The sequence below is a fragment of the Aythya fuligula genome, chromosome 14 (genome assembly GCF_009819795.1).
Source record: "Aythya fuligula isolate bAytFul2 chromosome 14, bAytFul2.pri, whole genome shotgun sequence".
Taxonomy (NCBI): Eukaryota; Metazoa; Chordata; class Aves; order Anseriformes; family Anatidae; genus Aythya; species Aythya fuligula.
Genome location: NC_045572.1, coordinates 16,906,891 through 16,919,318, shown reverse-complemented (window position 1 = coordinate 16,919,318; position 12,428 = coordinate 16,906,891). Strand labels below are relative to the sequence as shown.

The window sequence follows — 12,428 nt, the reverse complement described above, 5'->3', positions numbered from 1 at the left end:
CCCTGCCACCGGTGAAATCAGCCTGTGGCAGGCAGCTGCCAGATCAAAAGGAGCAATTGTCTGTGGGGTCTGAGCTCGCCCGGTGCCTGTGCAGGGAGAGGAGCATCAATTGGAGGGGCCGGGAGGACGGGGAGGATGCACTGAGCAGGGGCTCACCGTGCTCTTTGTAGCCTCAGCGAGGAGTCCCTGCCCTCAGAGCACAAAACCACCCTCAGATGCTTCCCAGCAGCCAGGCACGGGAGCACAGCACATCTCCACAAAGACAGGAGCACGGTAGGAGCAAACAGCGGGGCCAGCAGGACCGGGCAAACCCTGCCCTGCGCGGCCAAAAGTGGGGCAGCTCCGCGGGGAGACGCCGGCGGCGGCAGAGCAGAGCTGGGGCTGCAGCATCCTGCCGCAGGGGAGGGAGCAGCAGGGCTTGCAGGGGGAGCAGCAGCAGCAGCAGCAGCAGCAGCAGCACTAAAAGCAGCAGCAGCAGTGGCCGGGTGCCGGAGCCACGGGGCTGAGCGCTGCTGGCGGCATCGCGTCCCCTCGCTGCTGGAGGGAGGTCCTGCCGACATGGCTGCGCACGGGGAGGGAGCAGGGATGGGGCAGAGGCGGCCTGGAGAAGAGGAGGAGCGAGAAGGAGGCGAGAAGCAGCAAGGGGAAGAAGCGCAGCGAGCAGTGAGACAGCAGAAAGGAGCCCGGGAGGGGATGGGGGTGCGTGGTGCTGCTTTTGTTAGGGGGCAGGGCTGGGGCACTGGGGCTGAGTTCTCTTTCCTCCTCTGCTTAAAAGCCAAGCGCTGCCCTGTTGCCCCTTCTGCTACTGCTGGTGGGGTGAATCCTTGCTACCCAGCTGACAAAAAAAAGGGAGCAGAAGCTACTGAAGGGCTCCGGAGGTTGTTGGGAGCGGGCAGGGGAGGAGGAAAGCAGGGAAACTGCTGCTGTGCAGGGAGGTGGTGCTGCCTGCCCTGAGCTGGGGGACAGGAGGCTGCAGGGCAGGACTGGGTGCTGCAGGGACAAGGGGGCTGCTGGGGGGCTCAGGATGCTGCAGGGACGAGGGTCTGCAGGGTGCTTGCTGCTCTCTGAGAAGCGAACAGGGCAGCGATGCTCCCCCTGCTTTCCCTGAGCCTTCTCCAAGCTGCAGGGGGTTTGTGACACAATTTAACCCACTGGTAAGCTTTGGGGGATGCTCACAGCACGCCCCAGCTCAGCTCTGGCTCATCCCATCCTGGCACCATCTCGTCTCCTTTCTCTCTGCCCATTTTTACCTCACCTGAGAGCCTTCTGTTTAAAAGCAGCCGGATTTCAAGCTATCAGTCTCTCCTCTGCAGCAGTATCGACCTTCATCCCTGAACACATCACTGCCATCTCTCTGCCCGTCTGTCCCAGAGTTTTCCAGAGCTGCCTTCAGGCTTCGCAGGGTTATTCCCCATCAGCACCCAGCCTCTGCCCAGCACCTCCCTGGCAGATCTGTTCACTTGCTCTTCTTCCAAGGGGGGATCCATACAGGCTGGCCAGGTGCTCCAAAGGGGGACGGACCCCTTTCTGTCCCATTCCCACCCACACACCCCAGATCTCTGCCTTGCAGCCCATCACAGCTGCCCTGCCTCACTGGCACCGAGCAGGGCTCGGAGAGCAGCATCTGCATGGGCAGCACTTTGGAGGACTGCAGGGCGATTGCACTGCCCTCTGCCATCCCTAACCCACCCCTTAACCCCAAACCCCACAAATTAAATCTATAGGAACTCCTGGTTCCCTGGGAATCCCAGCACAGTCCCTCCAACTTTTCTCTTTGGCCCTCCTTGATTCTTCTGTATTTTTTTTTTTTTTTTTTTTTTTTATCCCAGTAGCTGGTTGTTCAAATGAGCTGTACCGAACAGCTATATGGTTTCCAGGCTTTCCTACCAGCATCTCAGCTTGGCTTGGGGAAGCAGCGCGGGGTGGTGTTTAGCTGTCGAAGTGTGTGTAAATACCAGCAGTCTCCAAGCAGAGCACAAGTGATGTTTTCTTCCAGGAATATAAAATCGCAGGGAAGCGATACCGCCAAACGCTTTGATCCGCCGGTTGCCAGAGGCAGTTGTTTTCCTCATAAAGAAATTTCGGTTGGGTGTTTTCTTCCATCCAGAACAACAACAAGAAAAAGAGAACGTAGTAAAATATACAGCATGTAGCTCGCTTCTCGGTATTTACAGCTAGGGGATTGGGGAAAAAACAAAGCAAAACAAAACAAAATGACAAAAGAGCTTTTCTCTCCCTATGTGTGGGTGCTCCGGGTGCTGGGATGGCACATGCAGGGCACAGCTCACCCCAAGGGGCCTGCAGGAGGGTGGCCTGAGCCCCAGCTTGTGGAGAAGCCAGCTTTGAGGACGGGCAACCCGGAGTACCTGCTGCTTTGCTCTTCCATGGGCCAGGAAGCCCAGAGCTTCCAGCAGCATCTTCATCCCGAAGCCCCCAAACCACCCATTTCCCCTAAAAGCCCTGCGTGGCGGCGCTCCTCCGCAGCACCCCTGCCCCTGAGGTACTCCGAGTCCTGCGGGGGATCGCAGGCCTTCACAGGCTTCATGTGCTGGTGTTCAGCAAAGGCCTGCGAAGGAGAGGTTAACGATGAACTGGCGAGTTGTTTGGGGTCAGAAGAAGGTAGGAGAGGGGCAGGGGTCCTGCTGAGCACCCCCTGCACGGGGGACTCGCAGTGCCCACCCCACAGATGGGTGCAGCTTGGGGGCTGGTGCCCCCAGACCTCCTGCTGCCCCCCAAACACTGGCAGGGCTCTGTCTGAGAGATTTGATCTCAAATCTGAGAGATTTGCTGCCACAGCTGCTTTGCTTTCTGCCCTCTCCCAAGGCCCTGCCGTAACTGAGGAGCCCCGGCAGGAGGTGGTGCAGCCCCGGTGAGGCCGAGATGAGAGGATGGAGACCCCGGGAGCAGAAGCACACAGTTTTGGAGCACTTCCTTCGAGCCCTGCCTAAACAAACGCTGCTTCTTGTGTTTCTGTAGGTTCGAAATCTCTGCTACATGGTGACGAGACGGGAGAAAATGAAACACACCATTTGTAAACTCCAGGAGCAGATCTTCCATCTCCAGATGAAGCTCATCGAGAAAGACCTTTACCCAGGTCAGTACCGCCTGCAAGAGCTTGTTCTCACCGACACCGTCAGTGCCCTCTGACGCCCACACCTCACCCCCGTCCCAATCCCCCTCTCCAGGGGCAGCCCTCAGAGAAACCCTGTGTCTAGGTGCTGATGCTAAAACAGCCAGGGCAGTGTCGTGGGGGTGCTGCCGAGCAGAGCTTTGTTCTGCCCCCTCCTTTTTGAAGTTAAGCTGCTGACGGGATGGTTTTTACCTCCTCAAACCCTGGTGGCCTGTAGTTCTTTCTCCCTGCTCCACGCTCTGGTCAGCAGGGTACATCACACAGACTTCATGCACAGCCCCTGGCACCTCTTTATTAAGGAACTGAAATAAAGTCACTTTCCTTCTGTCCTTTTTTTTTTTCTTTTTGCTTTAACGAGCAGTGCCCGAGCCCGCAGCTCCTCGTCCCTCCTCCTTTTTTTCAGTGGCAGGGCAGGACCCAAGCACCGTGGCTGCAGAACAGTTTTTCCAGAAGCAGCATCTGGCGCTTTGGCAGGCTCTGCCGACGCTTGTTGTGTTTGTGGCTTTGGAGTTGCATTTGAAGCCATCACATGTTTGGGGTTTCTTCAGGAACTGTCTGGGCTGAGCTTTCCTTTACAAAAGTTTCCTTTGACTAAAGTTCTGGAGGCCGAGACGTGTGCGTGTTGAGACGTGTGGGGCTTGGATCCTGTGCAGATCCCTCTCCGTGGCCGGAGCTGGGCGGCGCAGGGGCCCGAGGTGCGCTGCGAGGAGCCGAAATCCCCTGGGGCCGCTGGGTCCCAGCTCACCCACCAGCTCCCACACTGAACCTGCATCACGGGCACAGCCTGGGAATATGGAAAATTGCATTCCTGGCTTTTGTCACTAGCTGGAGACCCCACATGCTGTGTCCTGAAACCATCCCCTGGCACACGGGGATTGTGCTGCTTACGTGGAGTTTGTCCTGCCTGGAGGTGACTTTTCAGAGACAGAGCTGTGGTTACGGGGTGGTTCGTGCGGCAGGTTGGTGTGCAGGCTTTGTTTTGTGCGTTTTTTTGTGAATGGTATTTTCTTGTAACCCCAAAAGGTTCGCGTTAGCCCACTAGCTGTACGCTCTGAACCGGCTGAGCTGTCCCAGGACGGGCTTTTTGGTTAAGCCCAGGCCTCCAGGGCAGCCCCTGAAGCATCCCTGGTGCGGGAAGTGCAGGAGCTTGGTCCCTTGGCCCCCAGGGGTTGCTCCTTCCATGGATAAAAGAGCATTTTGGTGATTATTTTCTGTTGGCCCCACTGTGGGGTGGCACATCCCACCCTCCTGGCACAGGGCAGCACCCAGCACTGCAGACCCTCATCCCTCAAGGTGCTTTCAGTATCCCCACATTTCGTAAGCCTTATTCCAGGTGTTGATACTCAGAGCTAAAGGTACTGAGCAGCCCGCAGGACCAAACCTCTGGATACCTCACTGCCCTGCTCTGCATCGTCAGAAACCTCTCAATGGTTTGAATTCAATGGGGAATGGTCCCTGCAACAATCCCTCTGCGCTGCTCCTCACTGGCTTGCTGTGCACACCTGTAATTTCTTGGAGAAAGGGGGAAGTCTGCGTTAGTTTGCCCGGATGAGGCCAGTTTTCAGCTGCTATTAGTGGTAGTGACTGACCAAAATCTGTTGGGGTTACTCTAGAGGTGGTTTTGGCACAGCTGTTTCTGGAATGGCTCCCACATAAAGCTCCAAACCTGAGGGGTTTATTTTTCCCCACTGATAAATGAGGGTTTCAGCAGGAGATTTTTAGTCAAATCAGTGAGAACTGCTCATGTAAAATGAACCCACCGCCCTCTCCCGTGTTTTTCTTGCATGAAGTGGAAAGTAAACACTGGCTTTGAAACATGGCTGCGATTTTGACAGGTTCCTCCTCAGAAAGTAATGGTCGTGCTTCTCTTTAGCCCCATTGTGCTGCCTAAACAAAGTTATATTTTTATTTTGCAAGCAAAGTGAAAAATGTGCCTGCGTTTCTCCCGTTACTTGGCAGGAAAGGAGCAAACACCAGCTTGGCTTTTGCTTTTCCTTCTGCTGGTGAGCCCTCTGCTCCTGCGGGGCTCCTGGGCTGCAAATCCCCGAGCATCCAGCGCAGGCAGGTGCAGTGCAGGTGCCCTCCCCAGCTCTTTCTCCGTCAGGACCAGCATCAAATTCGTAAAAATCATCGCTCTGTAGTTGCACAGCTTGTGCAGGCTCAAGCTGTTGGCCAGGCTGTGAAAGCCTGCGCGTCTCAGCGCCAGTCCCACCAGCTGCCCAAATTCTGCTTTGAGGGCAGCGTCCTTTCCTCTCCAGAAATTAATAGCTGGACTGCTGGGGGAGAATGGCCCAGCAGAGTAAGTAAAAACCTTCGGAGTATTTCGCTTGGCAATACAAGCTGTACTTTTATAGGGTATGTATTTGTCCTGTTTACCCAAGAGGAATAAATCCAGTAGAAATTCGAGGACGTTTCGGAAATATTGATCTTCAGCTGAATGTCTGCATAGCTGGGAGTTATATTCCTGGCCTTCCGTAGGCAGCGCTGCTCAGCTTTCCTACTGCGTTTAGCTATGTTCAATACAATGCTTAAATTTTATATCTTTGGTTTTTGTATGGTACGAGTGTGAAAGGTAAAATCACATCAAGGTCTGCCTCGAAATGCTGCCGGTGCCGTTGCTGCCACCCAGCTCCTTGCAGCTCGATCCCTCCCGCGGCGGGCTGGGGCGCACGCAGGTGCTCTGTGACACTCAGGGTTGGAGGGTCCCTGGCCTCCTGGAGGCTTTCTGAGGAGGGTTTGGGGTTATTCCTTGACTCGTGGAAGGTTTCTGAGCAGGGTTTGGGGTTATTTGGTCCGGGAGGGTGTCTCGGTGCAGTTTCCAGCAAGTCCTCTGCCTCCAGTGGCCCTGCTCCCCTGGCCGTGCCAAGCACACATCCACAGCCCAAGCCTCTTTTTTTTTTTATGTAGGCTTCAGGATTCACATTTTCTTAACCTGTAAAGATTTTTAACCTGCGTTTGGCCAAAACACAGCCCAGCCTTCATCCCTGCAGGGGTGTGCCACGGGGAGCTTGCTCGCCGCAGGGTCCCTGGTGCCTCGTCTCACACGGCGTTTTCCTTTTTTTCTAAAAAATGCCAGAACAAACTGGGAAGAAGACAAAGGGTAAGAAAAGTGACCCGAGAAGGAAAGGAAGAGATGGTAGAAAAAATAGTCCCGAGAAGAACGAGAAAAGGAAATCAGTCAACGAAACTGTGTTGGGACAACTGGGTAAGTCTGATTTTATGGGCGCAGGGCTGCCCTTGAGCGGCGTTGAGCGCGGTGCGCAGCAGTCCCAGCCCCTGTCCCGGCCTGTGGCAGGGCTGTAAAACACACCTGAAGGGGCAGGGGTGTAAAACAGCCTCGGGTTTGCACCCAGATTGGGAGAATTGGGAGAAAAGCTGTGGTTGCACTTGCTGGTGATAAAATCAGACTTACCCACTGTGGAGCAGGGCGAATCCCGTGCGTCTCTGTGCCGCCTTCCCAGCGCTGATGGTGACTCGGGCGCAGGGCCCTGCATGATGCTCGTGTGCACCTCCAGCACCGCCAGCCCCCCTGGATGTGTCCGGGTCAGCCCAGGGGGTGGCTGCAAGGCAGGGATTTCTTGAATTTCTTTGCGGGGCGAGGAGATGTGGCCTGGCCCTGCTGCCCTGCTCCGCTCCTGCGTGCTCCAGAGGGTGCTTCTGCCACCTGTGGCTCTTCCCTACAGCTGCAACCTCACCAGCAGAGGAGGGGGGAAATTTTGGGGACAAATTCTGTCAAAACGGGTGGGGGGCTATGGGGTCTCTGAGAGAAACTGCCCTTCTGTCAGCCTGCTAAACCAGGGAAGGGAGGTGATGCAAAGCTGCCACCGAAGGGCAAACACCTGCCATCAGTCCCCCTGCTGCTGCTTGGTCCTGTGCTGCTGCCGGGCTGGTGCTCGCCTTGCATCAAAATCCAGTCACGTTCTTCCTCCCTCCTCACAGCCAGCTGTAGTGCTGGGTCCCTGTCACAGGGACCAAACTGCTCGTGCTTACGCGGGTCCGTGCCTTTGGCGTTGCTCCTCGGTCTGCTTATTTGGCACGTCCCAGCCCACAGTGCTCGTTGTTGCTCTCAGACAAAATGACCAGGACGTTTTTCAGCTTTTTCCATTGCAGCCTGCTCCTCCCTTTCAGCTCTCACACCTTTCAGGTGTTTGGAGAGGGATCTCAGAGCTGCCTTCCCTCTACACCCCAGGACCCTCTGCTGGCTTCACGGGAGGGGACACTGGTGTCTGTCTGTCCTGCTGCCTCTGCACGTCAGCGTGCGGTCCCACCATGCTGGGGTGGGGCTAGGCAGGGCTTCTCCTCTGCAGAACGATGCTCTGCTCAGCTCCGTGGAGCACAGCAGCGAGCATCACAGGGTCTGTGGTGCGCCCCCAGGGTACGTGGCTGTGTGTGGTGTGACCCCAGTGAGTCTCGAATTCACCATTAGTGCTGGAGCAAACCCCCTCCTGGCTCCCCACGTGGCACTTCACGCTTGGCATTTTGAGTTTCTCCAGTGCCAGGGAGTTTGGCTGAGGTCTGTACCTCTCCGGTCGCACAGTCAAAGGGAAGAGAGGCCCTTGCTGATTTCTCAGCCAGTTCTCCACTTTTGTTTTCCCAGGCCTGTCAACTTCCTTCCCCATCGACGGGACCTTCTTCAACAGCTGGCTGGCGCAGTCGGTGCAGATCACTGCCGAGAACATGGCCATGAGCGAGTGGTCCCTGAACAACGCCCACCACGAGGACAGCACCCCCGGCCTCTCCGAGGAGCTCCTGCAGGACGAGGAGACCTTGCTCAGCTTCATGATGGACCACTCCCTGAGGTCCCCGTTCAAGCAGAGCGAGGCTGCGAAGAAGGTGAAAAGCAAAACGAGAACGAACACTAAGAAAAAGCTGCCCAAGAGCGGGCTGAGTGCTGTCTTCAGGAGCCAGCAAGAGGGCTCAGAGAGGTGGACTAACCACGCCAGCGACCTGTCGGATGACGCCGCCAAGCCCTTTGCCCACGACTCCAGACCTGGCAAGTCAGAGAAAGGGGCGGCGAAGCTGCCCACGGACCGCAGGGGATCGGGCGAGACAAAAAAGGCGGCGAAGAAGGGGTCTGTCCCCAAAACGAATGACCCGCAGGTCCCGTCGGGCGCGAGAGGCTGCGTCAGCAAGGAGGAGGCGGCGGCGAATTGCGCTCAGCCCGAGCCCAGCCCCGCGGCTCAAGTGCCTGACCCCGTAGGTAGCCCGAAAACCGTCGTGCGGTTCAAATTACCAAAGGAGAGCCGAGGGACTCGGCGGTCGCAGCCCCCCAAGCCCGACGGTGCCGGAGGGCCCCCCCTGCGCCGTTTCGAGGCCGAGACGGACGGCTACTTCTCCGACGCCGAGATGAGCGACTCGGACGGGGAGCCGCGGGGCGGCAGGGCGCAGCGGGGCCAGCTGGAGGCGGGCGGCGAGGAGATCGTGCGGATGAGCATCCTGGCGTCCTAACGCCGCCCGACTCGACCCAGTCAGTCACAACTGCCATGTCCGATTTCCGCCTGGTATCGCAGCGAAAGGGGGATTTTTAATCTGTATATATAGTTGGAAATTCGGCACCGTTGTCTTTTCTCTTCTCTTTATGCCTGAGATACAGCTTCAGCTTCACCGACGTAGATTGCCGTGACAGTAGTTGTCCCTTCCCGGCGCGCCCCGCTCCCGGGGACGCCAGCGCGCGGGCAGGGGTCCGGCGGCACCGGGGGCTGCGGCGGCCCCGGGCTCTGCAGGGGTGAGCGCGCATCGGGCATTATTCCAGAGGGGCAGAGAGATCTCCCCTTGGGCAGGATCAGGGGGCAAGGGCAGGGGCCGAGAGCGTGCGCAGAGCTGAGCGGGGAAGGAAATACCCCTGCGCGCGCGCACCGACGAGGGAGGAAAGCGAGTGATGCTAAAATAAATCACGACAAAAGCACAAAAAGCTTGGTGGAGGAAAGCGCTCGGGGTGGGCGAGAGCAACGTTACGTTTCTGTTTTTAGAGAAACCTCGGTCATTGGTTTTTCCCCTCTGCTCTGAAGCCATCCAGGGGCCGCGGAGCAGGATTTGTCCCTGGAGGGGGCTGGCGGGAGGTGCCCGCCTCTCCCCAGCCCCTCGGGAGCAGCTGTAAATCCCGGGGCTTGCTCGGCCACGCTGAGGTCATTGGAAAAACTGAAGTGATTCACTCAGGTTAATTAATTGATTCTGGTTTAGCAAGCCGAAACGGAGGTGTGGGGAAAGACGGAGGAGAAAAAAAAAATAAAGTAAAATCCTTTAAAAATCCCAGAGGGGGGCCGGGATTGTCGCAGCCCCGCGAGGTTGGGCGAAGTTTTTCTGCCAGCGCTGAGCTCCGAGGGCTGGCGCGGTCCCACCCTGCTGGGGCTGCACAGCCGAGCCCCCCTGCGCACAGCAAAGCGTTCGGCCCCGAGGCTCAACCTCCCATCAGCGAGAGGGAACGAGAGTGTTTGCCTTGACCGTTTGGTTTTCCTACGAAATGCTACAATGGAAATGGTGAATTTATTCCTCCCCATCCCCTCTTTTTTTTTTTTTTTTAATTCCTTAAATCCTGGTTACAAGCTGTTGACTCCTTGTGGGAGGGTGATTCACAGAAGCTGACATTATAAATATTACAATAATTTAATGCATAAAAATGTCCCCAATAAGCCTTAAATGTTGTTTAAAAGCCCATGTTACCTATAAGTCAGGCGAATTTCCATGTTTGCACTTAATTGCACCATTACTTCGGTTTTGGCTTCAAAGGTCACAGTTAAGTCGTGCTACGTGTTTTATTGGAGTGACCCCAGTGTGAGCTCAGGGAACAAAAAAAAAAAAAAGGAATTCACTGAAACTTTTGTTGTTGTTGTTTTTTAAAAATAAAAAAAATGTTAAAAAAAAAAATACTAAAAAAAAAAAAAAAAAACAAACACAAACCTGGGACACTTCTGCAACCGGTTAAACCCATCACTTTAAACAGGAAACCTTACAATTGTCAAACAGATCAGTCAAACAATTTTGTGGATGCCAAAGAATACTCTGACAGTCAAGCAGCACAGCCAGAAACCGGAAACTTGTCACTATGGAAAATTGGAAGTTATTTAGCAACCAAGGACTAAAGACACACTCATAACACACTGCTGCGGCATTAGGTTCCAAGCTTGCTCGAAGGGATGCTGCTGCTCCTGAGACCGCATCCTGCCGTTTTGATTTCCAATGCTTTTTGCTCATTTCACTGTGAGCTTTCTTTTGAAACTCTGAGACTCCTCTAATCGACTGTCCTGGTGTTTTAGAGTAGATCATCTTTTATCAGCCTTCCAAAGTCCTTATTATCGGTAAAATTGCAGCAAAGTAAACCAAGTGCAGCCTAGCTAATCCCGGCCGGGGGGGACGGCAGCGGGTGCCGAGCGCCTGCACCCAGCCCCGGGTAACCCCAGCACTCGAGGAACTGAGACTGGACGTGCCTGGGAGAGCATCTTCCTCGTGGGAACAGCGTCACACGAGCTATTAGCAGGAAAAAAAAAATAAAATAAAAAATAAAAAAATAAATCAGCGGAACAGGAACCACCTTTGTTATAAATTAGCGTAATCCATTGAGGTTGGAAGTGAAAATCTGCTCATTAATTAAGGCTCAGTATGTTCAGATAATGTTAAATACAGTAAATAGGACTTAGTTTATCTTATCAGGCTTGCTAGCTTTAGCTACAGTATCCTAGTATAAGAGTCATAACAATAATCAATATGCTGCCTTTTAATGAATCTTGCTTCCGTGTGCTTCACTCAGTTATGGTTAAAAAAAAAAAAAAAGCAATCCACAACTTTCACTGTACACAGCTTCACTCATCGGCTTCCGCACTACTTGTCTTCTCAGTACAGGAAAGCAAAAAGGGCGAGACCCTAAAGAACAACCAGGCTGGCACCGCCGGGGCTGCGCACCCGCCCCAGTGCCCCAAAATAAAGCGGTTTGCGCAAAATGATCCCAAAAGGGCAGGCGGCGTGGTCGGGGGGGGGAAAGCTGAGCGGGGAGAGCTCGGCAGGAGAAACCCGGGGCAGGAGAGGGGCCGTGGTGAGGGGCTGGGGGACGGGGGGGGCCGCAGGGCTGGGCGTCTGGGGGAGACGATGCACAAGGATGATATTTTTGATGATACTGTAAATGTATTTTGAAATGAATAGAAAGAAAAAAAAATATAATGGTTTATTTTGTTAGAGAAATGTCTTTTAAGATGTATAAACTGCAGGAATCGACATTTGCACTGTAAGAGCACCCGTCCCCTCGGCGAGGCAGCTCCGAGGGCGATGCTAAAAGCATCGGCACCACGTGCCCGGCCCCTCAGCGACCCAAACCCAGCGCCCCGGGGACGGTGCTGAGGGCAGTCCCCGTCTCACGCACCGACTTTCCCCACAGCCCTTGGGTTTTTGCACCTCTTCCATGGTTTTCGCCGCCCCAGGGCAGGCGGGCGCTGGTTGTTCGGTAGGGAGATGCCCGCGGTTTGCTCCATTCCACACAGACCAGACCCACTCCACATCAGTTACAGGAAACGATATGAATGTCGCAGGAGGAGAAACCCTTCTGTTTTCTTTGTTTCAAAGAACGTGATGTGCCATTTGTTAATATAAAAGAGAAATATTGAAAATATATTGAAAAGAGCAATTTTAAATTATTTTTGGCTTATGTTGCAATATTTATTTTCTTGTATTAGAAATTCCTTTGTAGAGAAAAAATGTATTTTTCATTAATGCAAAAACCTATTTCTCCTTTTTGTACATTTTCCATGTTAGTTAATCCTTAAAGCAATATAATGTTATCAAACTTGTTCTGTGTGAGACTGTATTATGCATGCTATTTGTGTTGCCTTGGACTAGCTCTGTCTGCCATTATTTTCATCCTGTTTAGAGACAGTGTATGCTTTAATACACATTGGGACCATGGCCCATTGCTTATGAAAGAGAAAAAAAAAGCAAACAAAAAACAAAAAGAAAACAAAAAACCTTTGCATTCCTCAATGTGTTGGCAAATGCAGTCAATAAAGCAGTGTTTTATGTGTGCCTGCGTGTCGGCGTGGTCTGTGGCGAGCGCGATCAAGCCGGGCAGATCCAGCAGGGGCCGAGGGTGCTGGCTCCGTGCTGCTGCCCCTGTCCTGCAGGTTATTGTCTGTGAAACCGAGCGCCCAGGCTGCTGAGGGGAAGGAGGCCAGCTTAACAGGGTGCCCTGTGGTCAGTTTATTACCGAAATGGTCAGTCGAAGTAATTGTGGTGCATGGGGACGGCGCTGAAACGTTAAATCTACAGTGGGTCTTCTGGTGGGTGTGGGGAGGAGGAGGAGAAATCTGCCTTTCAA

At 54.2% G+C, this 12,428-nt stretch overlaps 1 protein-coding gene across 2 annotated transcripts in view; it reads left to right on the top strand.

Annotated features, from left to right (window-relative positions):
- Nucleotides 1–9,938, top strand: part of JADE2 (jade family PHD finger 2) — a 57,512-nt gene extending 47,574 nt beyond the window's left edge. The window contains exons 10-12 of one of the 2 annotated variants that reach the window (XM_032196911.1): nt 2,977–3,094; nt 6,207–6,335; nt 7,728–9,938. In XM_032196911.1, the coding sequence (XP_032052802.1) occupies nt 2,977–3,094; nt 6,207–6,335; nt 7,728–8,578 (1,098 nt within the window). In that variant the 3' untranslated portion in view covers nt 8,579–9,938. The remainder of the gene's footprint in view (nt 1–2,976; nt 3,095–6,206; nt 6,336–7,727) is intronic. The other variant, XM_032196912.1, reaches the window with a different exon arrangement.
- The last annotated feature ends 2,490 nt before the right edge of the window (nt 9,939–12,428 follow it).